Source organism: Xyrauchen texanus, chromosome 40 (assembly GCF_025860055.1).
Source record: "Xyrauchen texanus isolate HMW12.3.18 chromosome 40, RBS_HiC_50CHRs, whole genome shotgun sequence".
NCBI lineage: Eukaryota > Metazoa > Chordata > Actinopteri > Cypriniformes > Catostomidae > Xyrauchen > Xyrauchen texanus.
In genome coordinates, this window is record NC_068315.1 from 6,077,947 (window position 1) to 6,103,141 (window position 25,195).

Genomic DNA, 25,195 nt, shown 5'->3' on the forward strand with positions numbered 1-25,195 from the left:
GTCGCTTGCCATGCCCATCTAATCGCTAGAGGTCGCTGCCGCTCATGTCGCCGGAAGTCACCTGCTCTCATTGACAATGAATAAGATGAGGTCGCTTTGTTAGAAGACTTAAGGCCACTACCTCAGCTAATTGTGGCAAATAATTAGCTTAGTTCTTCCTCAAAAGTGCTTATTCCATCAACGCAGTACCAAGTAAACATGACGGTTTCCAGGCAGACTGATAAATAAACACAACTGAGCTTGCCAGATCGAGAAAGTGCATTCAAGCTACATCTTCTCGAGCACCAACTTTGTTACATTGGTATCCCTATTCTTTAACTTAAAAAAAATTATATATATCAGTCATAGCTAGTCATCTTAAAAAAAAACAAATATGCATCAATATACAAATATAACAACAAATATACCAGTTAACAGCTTAACCATTCCTCTCTAATGTGAGCATTAAGAAACATACGTACTACGTACACAGTTAGTCCACACAGAATGAGTGCCGAGTGCCTAGACTAACTGTTATTTTCTCTATCTCTATTTCTCTGTGCTATACACACACAAACACACACACACACTAAGTGATACAGCTGGCTCCTCTGACCTGGTCATCCATTTTGTGGGCTATTATAGTGGCTCCTTCCTCCAGTTCAGCATCGCTCAAAGGGCGAATCCGCAGGGCCACCTGGAAAAGTCAAGTCAGTTTTATTTCTATAGTTCTTTTTACGATTCATACTGTTTCAAAGTAGCTTAACAGAAATAGTGCCAATATATACAAACCTCACCAATAACAGACCATTTATCTGAACTTGAATGAGAAAGAAAGCCATACATTTCAGGATAATAAAGAAGATGCAGTGATAATGTAAACAAATGGGGAAAGGAAATCAATCAGTATAAAATACATAGGTTCATGCAGCAATATTTTTCACTATTATTACCATTATTATTATTATTACTGGTATATAAAATATGACCTAGAAAGGCAGCATATCTGCTCTACATTTAAACTACCTAAAGCAGTTGAATGATGTCTTACAGTGGAAGAAGAGAAATTGAAGTTAAACTTCCCCTGTGAATTATTAAGAGGGGGCAAAAGATCAGCAGAAAACAGTATTAATCACCCTGAGAATCTAAATATAACAAGTGTAGACTGTCAGACTGAAAGGTTTTAAATAGACAGGCTATCCGGGGAAAAAAATGCAGATTTACAACAGACCACATCTATTGTCACCAGCTCAGTAAATAAATATATATATATATATATATATATATATATATATATATATATATATACACTATATATACACTTTATATACAGTATATATGTAGTTATTGTTTGAATACAATCTAAAAACTTTAATAACACATTTATAAAGTGCATATAGAATGCAGACAGCATTTAAACAATATATATTTAAAAATACACACATACACTCACCGGCCACTTTATTAGGTACACCTGTACATCTACTTATTCATGTGATTATCTAATCAGCCAATCGTGTGGCAGCAGTTTAATGAATAAAATCAAACATATATGGGTCAGAAGCTTCAGTTAATGTTCACATCAACCATCAGAATGGGGAAAAATGTGATCGCCGTGATTTAGACTGCGGCATGATTGTTGGTGCCAGACGGGCTGGTTTCTGTAACTGCTGATCTCCTGGGATTTTCACGCACAACAGTCTCAAGAGTGTATAGAGAATGGTGTCAAAAACAAAAACATCCAGTGAGCAGCAGTTCTGTGGACAAAAAAATGCCTTGTTGATGAGAGAGGTCAACAGAGAACGGCCAGACTAGTTTGAACAGACAGAAAGGCTACGGTAATTCAGATACCCCCTCTGTACAACCAACACATTCCGGACACGTCGCAAAATGACGCCAAAGTTACACCCAGCGCGTCAATAAGTGACGCCAAGGGGTCCTGCCCAAGCGTCCATATGTGACGAGTTGGGGTGTGAGAATGTGTTGGTACAACTGTAGTGATCTGTAGCCCAACTGTGGCCCATATGCCTCAATGTTCGACATGTTGCATGTTCAGAAATGCTTTTCTGCATAGAGCTGTTGAAACGTGTGGTTATTTAGGTTAGGGTTACTGTCACCTTCCTGTCAGCTTGGAACTGTCTGGCCATTCTCCATTGACCTCTCTCATCATCAAGGCGATTTCTTCCACAAAACTGCCGCTCACTGGATGTTTGTTGTTTTGGGCACCATTCTGAGTAAACTAGATACTGTTGTGTGTGAAAATCCCAGGAGCAGTTACAGAAATACTCAAATCAGCCGACTGGCACCAACAATAATGCCACGGATCACATTTTTCCCCATTCTGATGGTTGAAGTGAACATTAACTGAAGCTTCTGACCCATATCTTGCATGATTTTATACATTACACTGCTGCCACATGATTGGCTGTTTAGATAATCACATGAATAAGTAGATGTACAGGTGTACCTAATAAAGTGGCGGGTGAGTGTATAAGTAGAGGTTTATGGCTGAACACAGTCTGAAAAGAAAGGTAAATAATGTAGGTTATGCATATTTAATGACAAGCAGTTGTTGGCTGAATACAGTCTTTCAATTCTAATGGTCACAAGTAAATGCAGACATGACAGTTAGTGAGTTCATATTTTGGGGGGAAAATAATTATTCACTGGACTTACAGTCAGCTGATGATCCTTTGATTCTCCTATGTCCTTCATCGTAAAGTTTTGATGGCCCTTCCACAGTTAATTGTGAACTAAAACATACGCGTTACATAAGTAAATAGACACAGTACAACAGACTCAACGCTATCATGGTTGAAGTAACAAAACGCGACGCAGTAGAACGCACTGAATTAACCTTCAACTGTCAACTCTCTCTAAAGACACCGCGCGATCAAAACACGGGTCGTGAGACTCTGTTAAAAGACGGTGGAGTCATGTCCACCTCTGAGCTGGATGTCTCTCCGCCCACAATAAACCTGCGAGCGTGTGTGTAATTGTGTTTCTGATGTCCCTAGAGATCAGCAGCAGTGATGGGCGCACTGAGACGCATCCTTTACGGCGGTGATGCTTCATATCCAGGTGGGCAGAGACTCTCTCACTCTGGCGTTAACAGCGACACCTGCTGGTTAAACCTTGTCCTGCAGCTTTTCCTCTCCAGCTCTGTCATTAATTAAGATATTTGGATATACCGGTAATATTATTTTTTATAAAGACTATAATTATTTTAATAATGAAAATAAACATGTACTGTTTATAGTATGAAGTATAACAAGTCTAGTCTAAAAATATCAGCTGGTGTAACAATCAATTAGGTTAAATAAACATATATTCTTTACACCTTGAAAATATTTGAGAGTACACATCTGAATAATTGTTTTAAATTATATTCATGTACAAATTTTTTTAAACATATATTTCGAGGTTAATCATTTTTAAACAAATACCCTGAATTTTTGAATCAGCGTGAATATATTTTAAGTAAAATTATTTAGTAACTGTGACGTCATTCAGTCATGAGGGTATTTTTTATAGAAATATCTGTTTCTTTATCATTATTGTACCAAGAATTTCATCTTTGTAATATTTGTAATACTTTTTTCTTCATTATGATTTCAGGATTGTTATACCACTTTGACATTTTTTACTTTATGCCCCGCAAAAACAAATATAGACAAAAAATGAATAAATAAAATGTATGTTAATTCAGAAGTTGAAATATGTTATTCAAGATGTGTATTCAAATGAATTAATTGGCTGTATGATTTACCCTTTTAAAGTATTTTTTAATAAATAGATCTGTACACACACACAAATAAAATTATAATTATAATAAGTAGCATTATACAGTGCTAGAATATTTACAGTTGGATCTAACTTCAGTGAAAATTTTACTGTGTGTGTATAAATAAATATATATATATATATATATATATCGTAGTCAGAAGTTTACAACACCTTAGCCAAATACATTTAAACTCAGTTTTCACAATTCCTGACATTCAATCATAGAAAATATTCCCTGTCTTAGGTCAGTTAGGATCACTACTTTATTTTAAGAATGGGAAATGTCAGAATAATAGTAGAGATAATTATTTATTTGAGCTTTTGTCACATTCCCAGTGGGTCAGAAGTTTGGATACACTTTATTAGTATTTGGTAGCATTGCCTTGAAATTGTTTAACTTGGGTCAAATGTTTTGGATAGCCTTCCATAAGCTTCTCAAAATAAGTTGCTGGAATTTTGGCTCGTTCCTCCAGAAAGAACTGGTTTAACTGAGTCAGGTTTGTAAGCCTCCTTGCTCGCATACGCTTTTTCAATTGAATTGCAAAATTGCAATCGGATTGTTATGGCCACTCCAATACCTTGACTTTGTTGTCCTTAAACCATTTTTCCTCAACTTTGGAGGTACGCTTGGGGTCATTGTCCATTTCGAAGTCCCATTTGTGACCGAGTTTGAACTTCCTGGCTGATGTCTTGAGATGTTGTTTCAATATATCCACATCATTTTCTTTCCTCATGATGCCATCTATTTTGTGAATTGCACCAGTCCCTCATGCAGCAAAGAACACCCACAACATGATGCTGCCACCCCAGATGCTGCCACCCCCATGCTTCATGGTTGGGATAGTGTTCTTCAGCATGGAAGCCTCACACTTTTTCCTTCAAACATAACGATGGTCATTATGGCCAAAAAGTTACATTTTTGTTTCATCAGACCAAAGGACATTTCTCCAAAAAGCACATCGGGACAAAAGATATTTGTCCCGATGTGCTCTTGCAGACTGTAGTCTGGCTTTTTTGTGGTGGTTTTGGAGCAGTGGCTTCTTTCTTGGTAAGCAGCCTTTTAGGTTATGTTGATATAGGACTCGTTTTACTGTGGATATAGATACTTGTATACCTGTTTCCTCCAGCATCTTCACAAGGTCCTTTGCAGTTGTTTTGGGATTGATTTGCACTTTTCACACCAAACTACATTCATCTCTAGGAGACAGAATGCGTCTCCTTCCTGAGCAGTATGATGGCTGCGTGGTCCCATAGTGATTATACTTGCTTACTATTGTTTGTACAGATGAACGTGTTACCTTCAGGTCTTTGGAAATTGCTCCCAAGGATGTACCAGACTTGTGGTTTTCTGAGGTCTTGGTCAATTTATTTTTGATTTTCCCATGATGTCAAGCAAAGATTCACTGAGTTTGAAAGTAGGCCTTAAAATACATCCACAGGTACACCTCCTATCAGAAGCTAACTGACTAATTAACTTAAGGCTTGACATAATTTTCTGGAATTTTCTAAGCTGCTTAAAGTCACAGTTAACTTAGTGTATGTAAACATCTGACCCACTGGAATTGTAATACAGTCAATTAAAAGTGAAACAATCTGTCTGTAAACAATTTTTGGAAAAATGATTGTGTGATACACAAAGTAGGTGTCCTAAACGACTTGCCAAAACTATAATTTGCTAAAATGAAATCTGTGGAGTGGTTAAAAAATGAGTTTAAATGACTTAAGTGTATGCAAACTTCTGACTTCAACTGTATATCTATATCTGCGCATTGATGTGGCAAATATGTACCCATTTTTAAACTAATTGTAATAACATTTTCCATTAAAAAACATAAATGAAAGAATACAAGTCCAGAAAAAAAAAAATGAAAATGGTTAGACTTGAAATAAAAATGCAACATCTTTTATTATTAGTCTATAAGGCATGTACATTTAACACATGGACAACATAGTTGATTGTATTCATTTCTTAAAGTCAACATGATCAAATAAAAATGACACATTTAACTTTATTAGAGATAAAAAAGTGTTTGCTGGCATAATCTTTCATCAAAATATAATAACTTGCACCACCTTCAAAAATGTTTTTCCTTTTCGTTTGACGTCATAAATCCTTCTTACTTTTCAGCCCCTCCCCTCCAACCACCACCTGCACAATACAATCAGTTCATGATGGATAAAAACAAGTCGTGCCGAATTCATTCATAAATACTTCATATATGGAAGTGAAATGATTTGCAAATTTTCATGTTGACTTTAAGCACAGCAGTTGTGTTGGCAATCTACAGTGTGATTTCTCTATTTGTTAAGGATGTGACGCCATTATTTTCATGCTCCTCTTGGAAATCTTTCTGTTCACACACACCTTTCTCCTACAGGGGACAAGAAACAACAATCTTAGAAAGGATCTGAAGCTATTAGACCCATTAAACAAATGCTTTTGGCACAGACTGACATATTGATCTGGAGTGTTTAGTGTTATAAACAAAGCTATAATTATAAACCCCTCTTTAATTGAAAGGGCCAAAACCATTAATGTCATCAGGCGTGCTGATAGCTATGCAGCCTCCAATGGCTCCTAACCAATAACAGGGACATAAACCATTCTGGGTACAAAGTAGACCTTAATGATTGTGTTTTCTTTATCTTTGAAAATAGAAGACGTTCACTTTCGGCTATATATAGAGCTCAGGACCTTTATGTTTTTGGAGCAACAGTCTTAAGATGTGCAATTTGTTAAAGCTCCACAAAGTGGGGCAATTCTCTTTGACAGACTGTTCTGAGATGCACATATGACAACAGCCATCTAAACACACACATAAATGCACATAAGCATCTTTAATGCTCACTGAAACCAGGTTTTCAGACATCAACGAATGCTGATCTGAGCAGTGTAGTTAAAGATTTAAAATATCAGAATAGGCGTAAAACTCAATAGGGGAAATTTACAAAGATTACAAATGTGATTGCGGCAGTCAAATAGCACTGGTTTTCTATCTATAATAAGCCTCATTGGCATAGAAAGTACATTGCAAATTAAAGACTTGGTTTTGAGTTTCATAACGTACTGTTTTCCAAAACATGCATTTTCTAATGTTTTTTTTTTAGTGGGGGGGGACACTGTTCCAGTGTAGATGAGGAGCATAAACATAGCTAAGTCAATGTGTTTTCAAACTAAAATCATAGCATTAGGAACTTGAAAACAGACTTTTCAAACGAAAACGTATTAGTGGTTGACGTCGCCTTAATTTAAATGCTCACGGCACAGTGCACCTGGTTAAACTGGATTGTGCATTGTTAGTGAATAAGAAAAAATAAACTCACAAAAGAGGAACAACTCTTTAGTGATTCTGACCAAATAAACTTCATGACACTGTAATCAAAACATTTGTTGAGTTTGTGTACAGTTAATATTCCCTGACCCTCTCTTGGTCTCTCTGCTTGTTCATCTCATTCTTCTTCTCGACTTCTATTATCTCAAAGAACTCTCTCTCTGCTCGGGCCACCAGTTCCTCCACACTCTCCTCACTGTCTCCTTCTTTCCCCTCATCCTCTCTGCTCTGCTCAGAGCGACTGCGTTCCTTAAGACGCATTTCTCTGTGCCGAGCTTCCAGAATCTTCTCTCGTTTGGTCTCGCGTTCAAACATCTGCAAAATTCAAGCAAAAATATGCCACAAAATTTCAGTGTACAACAGAAGACATACAGTACTTATTTTTTCTTGTGTTCATAAAAAGACCCCATGAACAAACATGGGAGTCCATGCAGTCTATGAAATGCCAGCATTAGTCTAAGTCTGACTGTTAGCTTTGAGGTCATCTATGTGTTGGTTAACTTCTAAAAGTGGACATGATTAACTTTTCACAGATATACTGTAGATATTCACTTTCTCTTCTGGTAAAATGGACCAAAAATATAGATGACTCATCCATACAAATTTTTGCCCAATAAAAATTGTGATAATATCCCCTTCTTATACTACCTGCCTACAAATGACTGAAGTTCAGGCATGAAACTCTTCATGATGGAGCTGATGAACTGCTAGCTAATTAGCTCGCTCACATGTGACATGTTAAGCCAATCGGTCCTTTGACGAGTAACAGGGTAGCCAATTAACTTGCATACTCTCTCTTTGTCTAAAATTGTAATTGCTCCGTTTTGCAGGTAAGCCAGTTTGACAACCCTCCTCCTCCCCAGCTCCACCAGATCTGCAGAAGCAGTTTAGCAGATCTAGTCCGCCATGGCCGAAATCCTATCAATATGTGATACCCACACTGAAATGCTAAATCTGTCAGTGAGTTTTCATGACTGAAGTACCATTAGAAAGTAGCAAATCATAATTCATGGCTGTGATGTGAACTAAAAGTGATTGGATATTTTAAAAATGGGGGATGACCCCCTTCAATATGTCCTGCCCCAACTTCTGGTTTCAATACATTGTACAGCACGTCTACACAGGAAACTGCGCTCATCAAGTCATTTCACTGGATCTTTAAATCTGCGAATCCCAAAGATTGAATGTGAATGTAAATACAAATGTAAAGGAAAGTGTGTTTGTTTGTCACCTCTGAGACCAGGGCCTTCTCATTCCTTTGCAAAGTGCACAGGCCTGATGATATCTCCAGCATTGTGACGGTTCCCAACCTAGAGCCACATCCCAGGAAATTGCCATTATCTTGTACCTGGATGCTATATAGAGCTTCATCGCAAACCTATGAGGAAACACACACACACACACACACACACACACACACACACACACACACACACACACACACACACACACACACACACACACACACACACACACACACAATACATGTGAATATACAGTATGTTAAAACAGATAATGAGGAGATGTTGTAAGTTTGAGAGGAGATACTGTATCTGGGACTGACTTTAAGCCTGAGAGTGGGGTTATTCTGGTTAAACAGGATGTCCCACACATCCAGGGTTCCGTCCATCTTCACCGTGAAGAAGACTGATGGTCTGACTGGACTCCAACAGCCATCTAACAGATGGGCCATGTGATACCTGTTGATAGAGATTAAAAATACTGGCACCTGTGCAAGCAGTGAGACCAAACAGCTAATTTAAGTCAACATGAAAAAGCATTCTCATTGAAAAGAAATGGCAATATAAGCTTTTAGGCAAATGCAATGATAATACAAATTGACATGTAAGACAAAACCATTGCACATACTACAATAAAACCACTGTGCGTGTTGTGAATCAATATTTTAGAACATCACAGAGGTTCTTACTTGGTCCACATGATGGAAGAATCTTTGATGTCCTCTGACCAGATACGGGCAGTCCAGTCAGCCACAGTCAAGAAGTTCTTAGGAAAGAATGGGTTTCTTTGGAGGGCGTAAACGGGGCCAAGGTGTCCACTGTACGTGCAGACAATCTTCTCAGCTGGGGTTTTTGCCTTACGATTGCAAGAAATCACGAGCCCCTGCTCTGTGCCCACCATGAACTTAGTGGGCTTGTGAAATAAAAACAACAGATGTTCTCAGGTTGTTTTTTTTTCCCCGTTTTTTTTCTTCCAGAATCTGTTGTTGCTATGGGCCAAGAAATAAGAAAGAACTTTACCATAGTTGTCTCAAACTCCAATGAGATTGCTCCAAGGGCATTGTCAAGGTTCCCTTTCTTACTAGGATCCAGCACGAGTCTCTCGGTAGGTTCACTCATCTTACGAATGTCCCACCACAGTACCTGGTGTCAGGATTATAATATTTAGTAATATAGATGCAAGTAGCAATTATGGAGCCAAGCATAGCAATAACATAATGTACAATGCAATACGAATAATTACAAAATTTCAAAGGACAGCAGATCATTTTTCCCCCACATTTCAAAGGTTATAAGAAAATACTCAACTCTACAGTATTTTTATCAGTATGTGACTCTGCCCTCAAAGTGTTCAGATACACTTAGGGCATGGTACTAATGACAATTACAAGTTTAAAATATAATATGCTGAAGTGTTGCATAGATACAGCATCACTTCCTTTTTGCCATCCTTGTGGTCGAATTTGTTGATTTGTTGAAACTGTATGTAAAAACTCTTAGTACTAACACTAACGGTACTGACGGCTTTGAGATAGAGACCCTAAAAATGGCACAAGGAATCTTCAGACCCACCCCAATTAGTATGCCAAATTTCACAACTTATTCCCATAACATCTGTGCTTGGCCCTTACCGAATAATTTGAAATCTTTATTAGTATGGGATGCAATACATTGCAGTTGTAATAAATCTCAAAGAGTACTACAAAATATTGGGGAATACATTTCTTGTTTTTGGACTGCTGTGTCACTACACACAGACCTGACCATCTGTAGAAGCTGAGAAGGTGTCAGTGCCCGTCTTCGACTGAAGCCAAATTACTTTGTAGACAGGATCTCTATGGCTGTGCTCCATGGTGGATATCGCTACCGGCTGGCTGCCTTTCCGTGTGTCCCAATAGGCTGGAAAAGGGGGACATGAAGGTCATGTATATTTTTACAAAAACATATATTTGCATTTTCAAATTATGCTAAATATTTTAGCAAGCTCACCAGAAATTTACCTAAAGACATCTAGAGATGCCATGCCAAAATTTGTACAAATTGTATTGTTACATTCAATGCCAAAGACCATTAGTCTGGCCATTAGACCATTAGACTTAGCTTTGAGCATGTCTAAGCTAAAAAAAAAAAAAGGAATTCAAAGAGCCACATCTGCCTTATATAACAGATGCCATTCAGACAAGGACAAAACTGTCCAGAAGGAATGAGGCCAGTCTATTTACACCACTGAAAGGCTTCAAATGGTAATAAGAATTCTGAAGAAAGTCTATGTCATTCATGATCAAAACAAAAGTAGTTGGAATAGATACAAAATTGCATATCCATAGAGGTCCTCAGATGATAAAACTCACCAATTTGACCGTTGTAGCTTCCCCCAACGAGAATGTGAGAATCTTTGGGGTTGTACTCCAGACAAACAAGCGGAGACACTGGTTTCAGAGTCATCTCAGGTTTATTGGGGTTTTCTAAAGTTGGGGAAAATGTAAATATTTTTGTCCTTATCAAAATAAACTGAGTATGCTGAATAATATGATATAGAGACACAAATATCACACAATGAATTGTGCTTTACATAAATATGAAAGCTTTATGGTATACTGTACCAATGTCCCATATGTAGGAGTCAAAACTCATGTCTTTGGGTGATTTCTGAAACTCCAGGGAGGAGTAGGCAACGGCAAGTTTATGATTGCCGTCTGGGTGCCAGGACAAACTGGTAGCTGTCCGCTTCACTTCATTCGGGTCTCTAGGGAAAACCACAATGCAGAGAGTGGAGCAGATCCAATAATTTTAATTACTGTATGATTCAGTAGCTCAATTTTTAGCAATTAATTTTACCAGAATATTAAAAAAAGAAAACCAATTGAAATAATAGAATGTTGGTCCATTTTTAAACTGACACTCGATGGAAAGGACAATCAGGAGCGGTTGCTGGCTGATAATTTAAAAATGGACAAATTTCGGCCAATTTATTGCCGTGGCTGATATACAGTATATCGGTTTATCACTACTCATACTCACCTGAAGACATTGACGGTCTTAGCTGATGGCTGCTCCTCCATTTCCTCCACCACCTCCTCATCTTCAAAATATTCCTGGTAGATGTCAATGGCATTGTTCTGCTTGATACAGTGTTCCATTATCTGAAGTGGACAGGAAGACAAGAACAATCAGAATAACTGAACACAAAATCACTTTAGTGTATTGACATTACTGCAGATCTGTGAGGTTTAGTGAGTAGCTGTACTAAGTGTGATGGAGATTAAATCCTAAACCAATCCATCATCTCTCATGTTTCTTAATATTTCAGCACACAAAATCCTCTGAAGAAGTCAAAACCTGAACTTATTCTTCTGAATATGCTCTATCCACAATACAGGTTTAAATCTATATATAACATATTATATATAATGCTGATGGGTTTTGGTTAAAGGCACCCACGCTAGCAATCTGCATAATGGTGTTCTGATAGTGTTCGTCCTTCTCCACTTTCTTCCTGTAGCGCATGGTCGCTTCCATGTCTTCTGCATTGAGATCTTTGGGCCAGCCTCCCTCCACATGGTTTATTCCTCGTGACTCTGATTCAAAGCGCTCTGTGTTCACCTGAAAATGTTGAGAAGAATTTCACATTAAATCAGACTATAACTGACACAGATTCTCTCAAGTTGATCTAAATTAAAAGGTCATTAAAAGACATAACAGGTGATTAGATAATGTACATTCAAATCTGATTATAAAGTGGGGTCCAAAGTCCTAAAACCAATAATGGAAATTTTTTTCACGCATTAATGATTTTAGGCTGTTGTCATTTGTTACTAAATTAAATGCTAGTCTCACCTCGTGTTCTGACATTTCCTGGGTACACTGTGTGGCTACATCACATGGATCTCTCACTATGAAGTTAGCAGCCAATGAAGGGTCAGGCAGAATGTCCACATGCAGCTCAGCCGGCCGGTCTGAGAAGTTACACTGACGGCCAAACTCACTGCGCTTCTTTGTATACACGTACACAATCTCCATTGTGAATGCTAAAGGTCAGATTTGGAATAAAAAAAAAGAATTAAATAAATAAATACAATTGCTAAAATACACAATAGATATACATTATATACATAAAATAATTATAAATATATAAAAAATGGCATGCCTTGATAAACGCAACTTTATCAGTAACATTGCAGTGAATGCAGAGTATGCCTCAAGAATTGGGGATATGCCCGATGTTTACCAAGCCATTCGCCAACTTAGCAGCAGGGGTTTGAAGTTATGGCCTGCTGTTGAAGAGATCTGATGGTCACACACTCACAACTGAAGAACAACAACTAGAGCGCTGAAAAGAGCATTTCTCGTCTATGCCTTCCGAATCAAATGAGTTGAGTCCTCTCCAAATTCAAACTAGACACAATGCTCGTCGAATAATCCACATAGACCCTCCTGATCTGTGTGAAGTGGATTCTGCAATTGAGAAATTGAAGTTCAACAAGGCCCCGGCCCTGAAAACATCTCAGACAAGCTTATTAAATGTGGACCGTATCAAATGGTGAAGCATCTGTGGCCCCTGCTACGTAAAGTTTGGACTACGAAGCAGTCGTTGGAAGACAGGTGTGACCGTGAAAATCCTTAAGAAGGGAGACCTGAGCGAATGAAAGAACTGGAGGGGCATAACATTGTTGAATACAATAGGGAAGCTGCTCAACAATATTGTACACAACAGACTTATGCATGCTCTCGACGGATTGCTGTGTCCTGAGCAAGTTGGATTTCACCAAGGAAGCTCTTGCACTGACCAAATCAAAATCATATGGACCATTGTTGAGCAATGGCATACAATGGCAATTGACATCTCGTTTGCATGACCTTGTATACGTGGACAACAAATGTTTGGTGGCACATTCTTTCAAGTCCATCAAAGCTAAACTGAACATCTTCAATACAATGCAGCCAAAGTTGGACCAAAGCTTAATGCCAAGAAGACCAAACTGTTGCGGATAGGAACAAATGACACCCAGCCATAGCTCCTAGATGGGGTAGTCATCGAAGACATTGAAGAATTCTGTTATTCTGTTATCTCAGCTGCAATGTGACCAAAAATGGTGGAAAGGATGTTGACATTGGCAATCGCCTAAACAGAGCTCACCAAGCCTATTTCGCACTTAGCAAAGTGTGGAAGTCATCCTCCATATCCAAGAACCTGAAGCTGCGCATCTTTGGTGCTTGTGTAGAGAGAGTGCTTATGTATGGCTGTGAAACTTGGGGTATCACACAGCAGGACATTGTTTTGTCAATAAATGCCTTAGTTGTATTCTACATATCTTCAAACCAAGATCTGCTTGAGCTCACTGGTAGAAATGCAAGGCCCAATGCAATCAAGAAAGGTAGGTCTGATGGACTGGTCATGCACTCCGTCCTCTACAAGACATCAGCAGAACTGCACTTGATTGGAACCACTAAGGCAGTCATAGACCCGGTCGACCAAGCATACACATGGTGCAGAACGGTAGTAAAAGAAGCCGAAGTCAATAGCAAAACATGGCGGCAAGTCAAGGCACTGGTGAGCAACCGTGAGGTGTGGAGACGTTGGACTGACACGCTATGCTCCTAGCCACTCTATAGCCACAGCAACCAAGCATATATATATATATATATATATATATATATATATATATATATATATATATATATATATATATATATATATATATATATACATATATATATATACATATACACACACACACACACACACATATGTATATAAATAAGAAATTACCAAATATTGTGACAAAGTATTGTTACTATAAGGTAAATAACTCATTTTATTTTACAGTTAAGAACATTAGATTGTCACCTCCCATCTGTGTTTACCTGAATTTATAGGAAACTGATCATAAACTTGAACTTACTAAACCTGCAACATTTACACAAACAGCAGCGATATTTTATTTTAATTATTTATTAAAACGTCCCAACAAAAAGTGGCCTAGCAAAATCTTAAATCATTGGCATTTGATTGAACAGTCGGCTGCAGACCAACAAAAAGTTGGTGTTAGAAGGACTTAAGTGCTCAACGTATAAAACTTACAAGTATTTGACAGACATCAGTTCAGTATTAAACTCTTTAAAACCTCAGACATTCAAACTTTCAGAGACATCTTTGTTTCATTTCTTACCTGATTGTGTGCGGGCTGTTTGGTGGTTTTTACAGCTTTTAGTGTTTCACGAGTCTGCGGGAGTTTACCGTATCCTAGCAACAGCGGCTGTCACATTGACGTATTTAAAAGTAAATTAATAAATAAATAAAAATACAAATACTACCGAGCATTTAAATGCATATATACATATCAGGGCGATATTTTATAATTTTATGACCACAAAAAGTGTAAACGCGTGGTGCGGAGGATCGATTAAATTGTTTTTGGTGGTCCGTTTTTGCTCTCCTGCTGACTGCAGTTCAATAATAAAGTCAATAGAGGGCGCCACATAATTGAGAAAAATACTCGTATGGATAAATTATAAGAACAGCATTGACAGAATTTTAAGAAATACTAATAAAAGGGTCTCCTATTCAGTTTGGTGTCTGATATTGCAGTCATTGGGTACAATTTTAAAGTATCTGATATCTTTGCAAACCTGCCAGAATTATAACTAGGTGAGACCGGGGCTAGTTGTCACAAACGGCTATATCACAGAAACTGTTTAGGTTTGGAGTCAAACATACATGAACATAAAAAAATAAAATAAAATAAACGCTTAATAAAAAAACTGTTTAATATGTATTTATTTATTTTTTTTTTTACATTTTGTCTTCCAAAAAAAATAAAAAATAAATAATAATAATCATTGATTTAGCTGTATGGAGTTATATATAGGGCTAGGTCAAAATTCTGCATGCCAAAAATTGTATTTTGAGCATGCAAAATGATAAAGAGCTCACAAAAATGTTCTGTGCTTGCAAGATGAGTGAGATTTTGATTGCAAAATTTATTTTGCGCGCATGAGATGTTTTTGCACGCACAAGATGATATTTTGAGAATACAAACACTTTTTGTGAGCACAACTTGATATTTTGAGGGAACAAAAAGTTATTTTGTATGTGGTTAAACTCAGTGGAACTCCCTTCCATTGTGGTCACTCGAAGAATGCCGCACTCTGCATTTAACAGCAGCAGTGACAAGTGACCGTTAACTTCTATATGCTTTGCATCTGTTTCTTTTGCACGGGCTTCATAGAATTCATAAAAGGCTCATTTATCTGTAAAAAGCAGTCCAATGACAGGCCTTCTTACATCTCTTTCGAGATGTGGGAAGGGGGAGTGTTTAAAACTGAGTCACTTTTCAGGCAGTCTCGGGCCGCTTGTTTAGTGCGCACCAAGGTTCGGGTGACAACGTTCAAACTTGTTCAAATAAACCGCACTAACAGAGCAATCGCACCAGAGTTCGTTTTAATCTAACGAAACCTGCCAAGTGTGAACCCACCCTTAAACTTGATTGTCAATTGGAGAAAGAAAAGAAATTGGCAAATGGAAAAAAGAAAAGACAAAGTAAAACGCAAAAGAAAAGACACGCAAATAGATGAAGAAAAGCAACTAGAAAAGTAATGAAGAATAGCAATTGCCAAATGCTTTTTTAAAACGCAATTTAAAAGTTGCATATAAAAATGACTTATTAAAAATGATACATTTAATTGCATTTTAAACATGAATCCATGATATATTAATGTACAATTTTATTGTTAAATATCATACATTTTTTAAAAGTTACAAATTTAAGTGTGTCTATTAATTTGTTGATTTATAAATTGGTTTAGTTATCCATATTTATATTTTCAAATGAGTAGATTGGTCATTTATTTCTTCATTTTTTTTTTTTTTATTGGGTCTCCATGGCTTCCAAAATATGAGGCAAGGATCAGCAATATAATGAAGATAAAGGCATTTTCCCCAAAAATGTCTGGTAGGGGCAAGCTATCACATGTGTCTTAGCTGTTGTGATTTTGTACATTTAATCTTTTATTTTTAAGGTACATTTTAGATATATGTGATTTCATGAATCGTTCTGTCTTTCATAATTGTTTTAATGTATACATTTTTCTGAAAAGCCTATAGGCTAATAGTCTATTTAATGCCCCAGTCCCACTGTGACAGCTTAGCCCATATTGTGTGACAGCATACCCATGCACAAAATGATTATTATTATTTATTTTTTACCCCCGAGTCTTGTTTTTGCAGACAAGACTTTAAAGTGTGTACCTACATATACTGACATCATGAGAATGAAAAGTGACAGCTTTTTTAGGTCTCACCTAAAAAACTTTTTTCAGAGTTAATTTCATCTTATTCACTAAAGGACTGTTATCTCTATTAAACACTCCAAAAAAAAAAAAAAAAAAAAAAAAAAACCCACTAAGGTTGAATTCAAAGCCATTTTTTTTATTATTGACCATATTTCAGTGCTATCCACCCAGAGTATTAAAATCAGCCAAAACATGTATTAAAAACAATCTTGAAAATTTGAATTACACAACTATTCTGACTTCAGATGAGGACACACTGTCACCTGTCCAAGTAGCTGACTTTATTATAAAAAACTAAACAAAACAAAAAGAAAAAAGAAAAACTGACGTGCACAAGAATGGAGTAATGCAAATGAAATCAGACACACAACTTATGTTAACATACATGATATTTACAGCTGGTCATGTTAATACAAAATATTCTAAGCAATCATGCATGGGAAGGAATTGGCTCTCTGGATGATATGCTTTTGCTTACCCACTCGATCTGGCAAGAAGGTTTGTCATTTTAAGTCCGGGAAAAATGACCCCTCATTTGGCAGGTGTCTCTTATGTATGTATTGAGCAATACATAATTTGAAAGACAATTGTAGGAGCATGTGTCAAAAATGTTATTACATCACTTTAAACCTCAAGTGATCAGTTTGTGATTCAAAATACTATATAAAAAAAAAAATTCTCCATGTCCCATCCCTGATATTCACTATGCTATACTAACAAGGAACTGTTTTTACTTTGGCCGTTCAGTGAATAAAGAAATGAAAGGGAATAAATCCAAAGGGTTAAAAGGCCCCATGAAATCCAAACTGGACCATGTGGATTTTAGTTAATGCCTGATGGCTTTATGGCCATCTAAATGTTAGTGTACTCCTGGAAATTTATTTAAAAAAACGTAAAAAAAAAAAAAAACACTTAATAAATGCACTTTCTCTTCCAGGAACCAAATTGACCACATATTTTGATAGAACTTATCTATCTATAGAATATGCCACTGACTCAGTGGCATATTCAAATTCTTTGTCTCATAAAATGCTCTGTAGAATGAGAATGTCCTGCAGCTGTGACATAAACTAAAGCCTATTGGCTATTTTAGAAAAGGGAGCTTTTATATATCTGCCCCAACTTCCTGCTTAAATAGAAAATATGTCAGAATAGGATATGATGCGGTCTTTACCAGGCACAAAACATGCTTCCATTCTTGAGTGCAAAAAAGGCTTCACTTCAAATGAGAATAAAATAGTGTACGTTCAGATAGACATCATAAAAATGATGATATAGTCAATCAGTTCGAACTGCACAGTAGCTTTATAAAAAGAAAAACGTCAGACACCTTGTCATGAGCATCAGTTGCTTAAAAAAGTAACTAACAGACCTACTTTTAAGTTTAATGATGTTGGCACAAGAAACACTATACACTATATGCAACCTGGTCTCATAGAAACACGTTACTCAACCTACATTTTTGCAAAATTACTTTTACATAGCTTGTGGACATATCAAGGCAGTTTCCTGGTGAAAGGAATACTAGAGGTGCTACAACAGGGACTTAATTTCTTTCACACAAAACTTGTGCAATATGTAATATATTCACTGTACTATAGCATAAAATGAACATAATATGTTATCAAAGATTTAGGAAACATGCTAAGTTGAAATACTGGCTTCTCCGAAAACAATGCTACAGTCAGTATATTCTACTTTGAAATGTCTGTTCTGGGCCAGAATTTCTGTTTGTGTTTTGGCCTGTGTGATCCCGCCCACAACCCATTTCCCAATAATATTTCAACATCCCGGGTTGCCAGAGATGAACCAGGTTAGCGGGCAAACACAGCACGCTGTGACAATGAAAGCCAGCAATACACCTAGCTAACACCGACAGAGTTATAAAAAAATGTGCATGAGCTGGTTTATAATTTGCAAACAATATAAACATTGCAAACTTATACATTAGCTGATCAACTTACAGTGTAAGGCTAGTCAATTAAGATTGTCAGTTTGCTTGTTCCTGTTGCGTGTCCTCATCCTGGCAACCCACTTGAGCTTCGAGTCTTGGCAGGGTATGGAGCCAAAAATATGCCAAAACAATTTGAATTTGAATTATAAGTGTGATTTTCCCAAATTTTATATTACTTTGTATTTTAAATAGGTTTGAATTTGAATTTTTTAAACTCCAATCCTGGACATTTCATATTTAACCAAATTAAATAGTTTTTTTTTTTTATGGCACAATTATATCAATATGTATTTTCAAACAGCAAATTTTTGGTTCTGAATTCTTACACTGTAAATATTCCGTTTTAAAATATACAGCTTCAAGTTTTCAAGATGAAGAAGAAATTCAGAACACCAAATTCAATATTCTAAAATTCAAACCACAGAAATTCAGATCTACAGACTGAAAAAAATTTGGTCTATAATTCAAATTTACACAATTCAAATGTTTTTGGCATACTTCTGGCTCCATAGCAGGGGAGATAACTCTCTCTGGATTTGGACTGCAGTACCCATTTTAAACGCTTGATGTCAATGTTACATATTGCTCCTTTAAAGGGTAACTAAACCCTAAACCAACTTTTTTTAGTTAATGATCTGTAAGAATGGGGCTTTATTATTACTGGTCATTGATTCAAGTAATTTTTTTGACATTTGTTTATAAAGTGTTTTAATTCTACAATATATGGTGTAAAAACATCTGAGTGCTGCCCTCTTCAGGTTGAACGGTGGCTACTGCAGTTGAATTTTCCTATTGGCTGTTTGTGGTACTCGTGACGTAAGCGGTGACAGCTGACGTAAGCAGGTTCCAGCTCACCACGCTCTTGGTACGAGCTACCACGCTCATGGCAGTATAAAAACCATCTCGTTTCAGTCAAAACCACTGTAGCGAGTCAGGAGTTGGAATTGCGAGTATTGAAAACGATCAGGATAGAGTATTTTAGCATCTATTTAGCATAGCATTTATATAGTTATTTAGATTATTTCGTGTAGCCTAGGTAGTTAATTAGCATATTTGTTAGTGTAGTATTGTTAGAAGCATAGTTAGTTAGTAGCATAGTATTGAGTCAGTTAGGATAGCTTCAAGTTAGCGTAGATTATCTGTATTTAGTACAGTGGTCAGGATGGTACGTAGGTGTAATGTTGCTGGTTGCAACAGCAATGCTGGACTGTATTGCTTTCCATATAGACTTGGAAATTAGGCTCAGGGGTTGCACGCCCTTGTTCTGGAAGACCGCGAAGTTCCCGCCTAGAGCTGTAGGAGTGTGCAAACTGCATTTTACGCTGGATTGCTTCTCCAACGCAATGGAGGTGGAAATGGGCTTCTCCAAACAGCTCAGCTGAAAAGCTGACGCAGTGCCAAACGCTGCTCCTCCTGCATGGACTCCACCACCTCAGCGGCGCCTTGAGGTGAGTGATCATATATATTTGAATCACAATTTATGGTTAGGCTAAAGTTAATCCTCTGGGGCCGACAAACGCTGCGTTGCGCGGAGTGCTAAGCGGATGCGCTTATACGTTGTATTACGGTATTGACTACCTGTATAGTTTTATTTGGAGGTATACGGTTTTGTACATGATGACGTTACGCTTTACGTCACATTCTTCTAAGTTGAGAGAACAGCTAACTGATGTTATGTTCAAGTGAAGCTTGCTAAATAAAAATCCTGCTAAAAGGATAAACATCACTGAACAGCGTTTCGTTTGTTTTTCCTGCACGCGAGTGAAGGTGAATGCGCACTCGGATGCTCAACAGGGAGTTAAAACCGCAGTTTGAGCCAGCAGCTCGAATTGATATGGCTCCGGCCCTGTGTCCACAGACAATTCACCCTCCTCCACTTCAGGTGAAGGTGGGGGAGAAAGGTCCTCGACTTCAAAAGACCGCTCCGTGGCAAAGCTACTTGCGTCACTCCATTTTAGAGTCTGACAGCAGCTGTCAATTAATCTGTCACTACGGGTCTCAGGTGCACCCCCCCCCCCCGCCCTCTGTTCGTCCCCTCTATTCCCGCTGGGGTCTGCCCACTTTTCGAGCATTTTCCAAATATTGCTAGTGGGTGGAGTCAGACTCTGAGCAGGGGTTTAGTTACCCTTTAACACACACTTTTCGCCCTGTTCCTCACACAATGCTTTCTTGTGACATCAGAAACACTTTTACTAGACCTTATTCACAGCAGCGCCATCTTTGATTTTTAATAGGAATAAGAACGAGGCTGTGAGTGATAGATTTTCAATCTCTTCAATTAACTGTACTGCAGTTTAAAGTATTTCTGGATTGTTCTGTGAACAAAACATTGACAAATATCTTTCTATGGACATTCAGTAGACAAAAAAACACCAGTCAACATGAGTTGTGGAAAATCAGATGTGATCATGGAGCTTTTATACTGTGTGTGCGCCATTGAAGAGATGGTAAGTCTATCCCTCACAGCCTCATTGCCATTCCCATTAAAAATCAAAGATGGCGCTAGTGTGAATAAGGCTGATAGGACATGACTTGTAAGCAGATTCATTTTAACATTTGCATTTCATATTCAACTACATTTACAGTGCAAGCTTGTTCAAACACTGATGGAGTGTTGCATTTGTGATGCAAAGGACCAGGATACGAGTCCTGGAGAGCACGAAAGTTGACACAGAAGCCAAAAGTTTCATAGAAGCACCATTTTTTGGATTTTGTCACATTTGCTTTTATGACATTATTTGTTAGGTTTACGGTAGCGGGATGTCATCATTGTTGATTTAAAACTCAATAGAGCATTCATTCACCATAACAACCTCTTCGTTTGGGAGAAAATTGTACTTGCTTTTAGCACCAGTCAGTGGATATTTCACCTCGGAACCGCCACGACATGCGATAAGGAACCACAAAATATCATTTTGCAAAAATGTTGCCACCATCAAACATTTTTCATGAGATCAGTAGGACTAAATGTCCAATGTACCGAATATTAATACTTCAACCAGTGTCTGCAATTTGTCCAATGTATTTACATGTACATGATGTTTAATATGACACATGGGCAACCTTTTTAAGGTTAAGTACTCCGGTCAGAAACACTGTTCTATGCAAAAGAATTCTGTTACCCTCATGATCAGCTTCTGCATTTTCAAAAAGGCAATAGGGAAGACTATTTGTCTTTTAGATGAAATCACAAGTAAAACTAGTTACAGAAAGGATATTTCAGCACCTCACCTATATGTCAGTAGTGAGGAAACAGATGCATTGCACCATCAGAATTATTGACAAACACACACATACATGCAAGCACCCTGGCAGAAACAAACACACAAGTTCTTAGAATGACATTCTCCTCTGGCCTGCTGAGTTACAGAAACACACACAGAAGGGTGCACACACATGCTGGCGTGACAGTTCTCATTGTGTCCTTATTCCCAATGTAAACAAGAAAAATCACACCAGGGGGAAATATACAGGACAGAGGAAAGGAGATCATTTCTATGCCCGGAAATCCTCCCCAAAGTGTCTGATCTGGTCTTCAGTCATGCAGAGGTAGGTGGCTCTCATGGTTGGAGAGTACTGTGGAGAACAGAAACGCGAGAGTAATAACTGACACCATATACAAACAAACAAGGATCATTGTTTGTTTCAAAAGTGAAATAAAAATGAACCACACTTAAAATGGACTGCAAGTGTTTTTGCCATTTATAACGCCAAGGCAAGTTCTATCTAAAGGATTATAAGATGGTGAGAAATGGGGCCATAAGTAGTTATCGTCAATACTTAAAGGAACACTTCAGCCAAACATGAAATTTACGTCATCATGTACTCTCCCTTATGTTGTTCCAAACACATATGATGTTATTTTTTTCTTTCACAAAGAACCAATGGTGTTTGAGATCATTAACATCAAACCTGGTGCGACGTGCCTTGACGGGTCATATTTGATCACATGTGAACGCTAGGCTTGGGATCGTTGCACTTTCGTTAAAGTTGGAGTAAGTCATTTTAATCCAATACACCTTTTGTCAAATTCCACAAAAATCTCTTCAAAGTCCGTTAGCTGTCCGGTGTGTGTGCACTGTAAAAAATCTGGTGTTTGTACACAGCCCTGGCTCTGTAAATGGGAAAATAAACAAAGTGGATTGGACAGATCCAAACCAAAGTATTGCATGTGCATGAATTTGGGGGGTGGAGCTTCTAAAGGAGCACTGAAGGGAGGGGTGTGTTTGTTTGGTGCTTACTCGCTTACTCCACCTTTAATCCAGAAATGTTCCAGATGATTATAGATCTGTATCTGCATTTATCAGACACAGTATAAATAGGGCTAATTGTTGGACAGTAGCTTTTGTCTCTTCATGCATATTTCACAATTGAATGGGAGTTGCACATTGGACGCATCTGAGGACGACATGCCACGTTCTAAAATTAGAAACAATCTGTTTGCCATTAAATTTGCATTAAATTTCCATTAAATATACATTGGATATATGTATCTTTCATGGCTACATACAGAGAAATTGCATAATAAACTTTTGCCATTTCTAAATGTTCAGTTTGCTCAATTACACCAGTTTCATACAATAACCTTTAAACTCAACATCACTTTGTTAATTCTTGTGGGTGTACAAAATGCTTCAGAACTTTTTTGTGTATGGTGACTAGAGTCACACCTTTGCTGCCACCTGTACAGCATAGAAGCGTCCTTTAGTATGAAGTACAGTAAATGTTATATCACCCCCTTGTGGTCTACCAAAGCCATAATGCCAGATTACATTAAACATAAGGCCAACTGTCAGTGAACTGGAAAGCACACTAATTAGGCTTCTAATTTAAATGTCAGCTAATGTTAATATATTCATGCTTCAAAAATGTATCGAGAAGATAATGTGCCGATCAATAATCAATGTATATATATTTGATGACAGTCCTGTCATCAAACACAAATGAGATTTTAGAGCTAAGGTGGAGGGATTGATTTTCAATGAATAACAAAGCTATTGTATAGCTCCAGACGACTTGGACTTGGAAAATATATATTAAAAAAACACATAAAAATATATTTTAATATTATTTTTTTTATTTTTTTATCAAATATATCTTACATAATATATTTTAAAATATTATTATATAATATATTTTTTATTCAGTTGTTTTTAGTTTTTTCACCCTATATATTTGCTTTATGAAAAGAGCAATGTGAACATTCTTCAAAAATATAATATGTCCTATGGTGTTTTACAGAGGAAATAAGTCATAGTATACCAGTTTAAAGCAGCAATGAGAGTGAGTAAATGATGACAGAATTTCAATTTTGGGGTAAATTATTCCTTTAAATTGGTATGCAGTAAAACCTCCTGTCTCACATCTAAATCATTAAACTACAAATGCAAACATGAGGCAACTGTGACACGGACTCTATAGAACATGGTATTCTATAGGACTTCCACAGAGCTGACAAAAGGGACTGTGAGGCATGCCAGTGTCCAAACAGCACCACTACTGTCAATGGACTCATCACTATAAGGGATATGCTCAAAATATCTAAAAAGAAAGAGTGACTATATTATTGAGTATATACTGAAATATATAAGCGAGCATAACAACATATGGGTGTCTTTGTGGATCCATGCCAAGAGTGAAGAAGGGAAAACTACCCAGACAAAATGTATTCATGGGGTATAACAAGGGATAAAATAAACGAAAAACTGAGGGAAGGAAGAGAGGACAGAGAGATTGGGATAATCATACAGAAATCATATGGCAACTTACGCGGTTTCTATTTTGCTGAGTGTAAAGCTCCAAAAATAATTTATTTATTTTTTGTTGTTGTTGATGTTGTTTAAAGAAGAAAACAGAAACATACAAACAGAGAAACATACAAACAAACAAAGAAAAAAACGTAAAAGAAGCTATTAGCAGGAGACAGCAGAAAAGCCACTAGCTATAAAAGAACAAAGAAATAGTCAAGAAATAGTCATGGAGTGAGCTTTAAGTCAACATGGAATCAAAATTGACCCTATTTACTTTCTTCATACACATTCGTGGCATAAGAACAGGCCTGTATAATAGGAAAGAAAATGTGGTCAATTTTTTAATTCATGTCGACTTTAAAATGATTGTTATGTGGCTTTGTTTTTAAATAATGCCAAGTCTTTATAATTGTCATTGTTTGTGATGACAACGAGTTTTTGTGAGTAAGCATGTGTGTGTGTGTGGTCATGAGAAGGACTTGGCCCCTGGAGCACAACGCACCGATGGAGGAGGAGACCCTCTCCCGATCAGAGGAACGTTCTCAAATCGTGGGTTCCCACCAAACAGCACAGACTGGTTCCTAACAAAAGAAGACATAAATGAAGAAAAGAAAAAAAGTAAAGGGGAGAATCAAAGAGAATTTTAAAACTAATATAAATCACTAATATTTTAATATCATGTACTGTATATATTATTACTAAGATTCTGATACAAGAGTTGAAAATGAATCACATCAAGAGAATGAATCTCACGAAACCAGACAAAAACACGTCTGAGTCATTGTTTACCCCAAAATCAAAAGGAATAATAAATTACAGTCAGGTCCATAAATATTGGGACATCGACACACTTCTAATGTT

The 25,195-nt window shown here is 37.2% G+C and overlaps 3 protein-coding genes across 5 annotated transcripts in view; all 3 read right to left on the bottom strand.

The window, feature by feature from the left end:
• The window catches only part of LOC127633674 (kinesin-like protein KIF19), a 49,009-nt gene extending 46,040 nt beyond the window's left edge, over positions 1 to 2,969 (bottom strand). The window contains exons 1-2 of the mRNA XM_052112918.1: positions 2,656 to 2,969; positions 596 to 676 (exon numbers count right to left, since the gene is read on the bottom strand). Of these exons, the coding sequence (XP_051968878.1) occupies positions 596 to 676; positions 2,656 to 2,694 (120 nt within the window). The 5' untranslated portion in view covers positions 2,695 to 2,969. The remainder of the gene's footprint in view (positions 1 to 595; positions 677 to 2,655) is intronic.
• Positions 2,970 to 5,665: 2,696 nt separating this feature from the next.
• LOC127633602 (dynein axonemal intermediate chain 2-like) lies at positions 5,666 to 24,883 on the bottom strand. 2 transcript variants are annotated; one of them, XM_052112822.1, is made up of 13 exons: positions 24,837 to 24,883; positions 12,176 to 12,366; positions 11,780 to 11,941; positions 11,360 to 11,481; positions 10,942 to 11,084; positions 10,690 to 10,803; positions 10,098 to 10,237; positions 9,359 to 9,481; positions 9,028 to 9,251; positions 8,662 to 8,797; positions 8,329 to 8,475; positions 7,188 to 7,412; positions 5,666 to 6,137 (listed from the first exon to the last, which is right to left on the bottom strand). In XM_052112822.1, the coding sequence occupies exons 2-13, from the start codon at positions 12,356 to 12,358 to the stop codon at positions 6,048 to 6,050; spliced, it is 1,809 nt and encodes a 602-aa protein (XP_051968782.1). In that variant the 5' UTR covers positions 12,359 to 12,366; positions 24,837 to 24,883; the 3' UTR covers positions 5,666 to 6,047. The 2 variants fall into 2 exon arrangements, with proteins under 2 accessions (XP_051968782.1, XP_051968781.1); XM_052112821.1 differs by lacking the exon at positions 24,837 to 24,883 and adding an exon at positions 14,509 to 14,664.
• Positions 20,620 to 25,195, bottom strand: part of LOC127633604 (protein tweety homolog 2-like) — a 66,445-nt gene continuing 61,869 nt past the window's right edge. For both annotated transcript variants that reach the window (XM_052112824.1, XM_052112823.1), the window contains exons 13-14: positions 24,837 to 24,915; positions 20,620 to 22,160 (exon numbers count right to left, since the gene is read on the bottom strand). In XM_052112824.1, the coding sequence (XP_051968784.1) occupies positions 22,080 to 22,160; positions 24,837 to 24,915 (160 nt within the window). In that variant the 3' untranslated portion in view covers positions 20,620 to 22,079. The remainder of the gene's footprint in view (positions 22,161 to 24,836; positions 24,916 to 25,195) is intronic.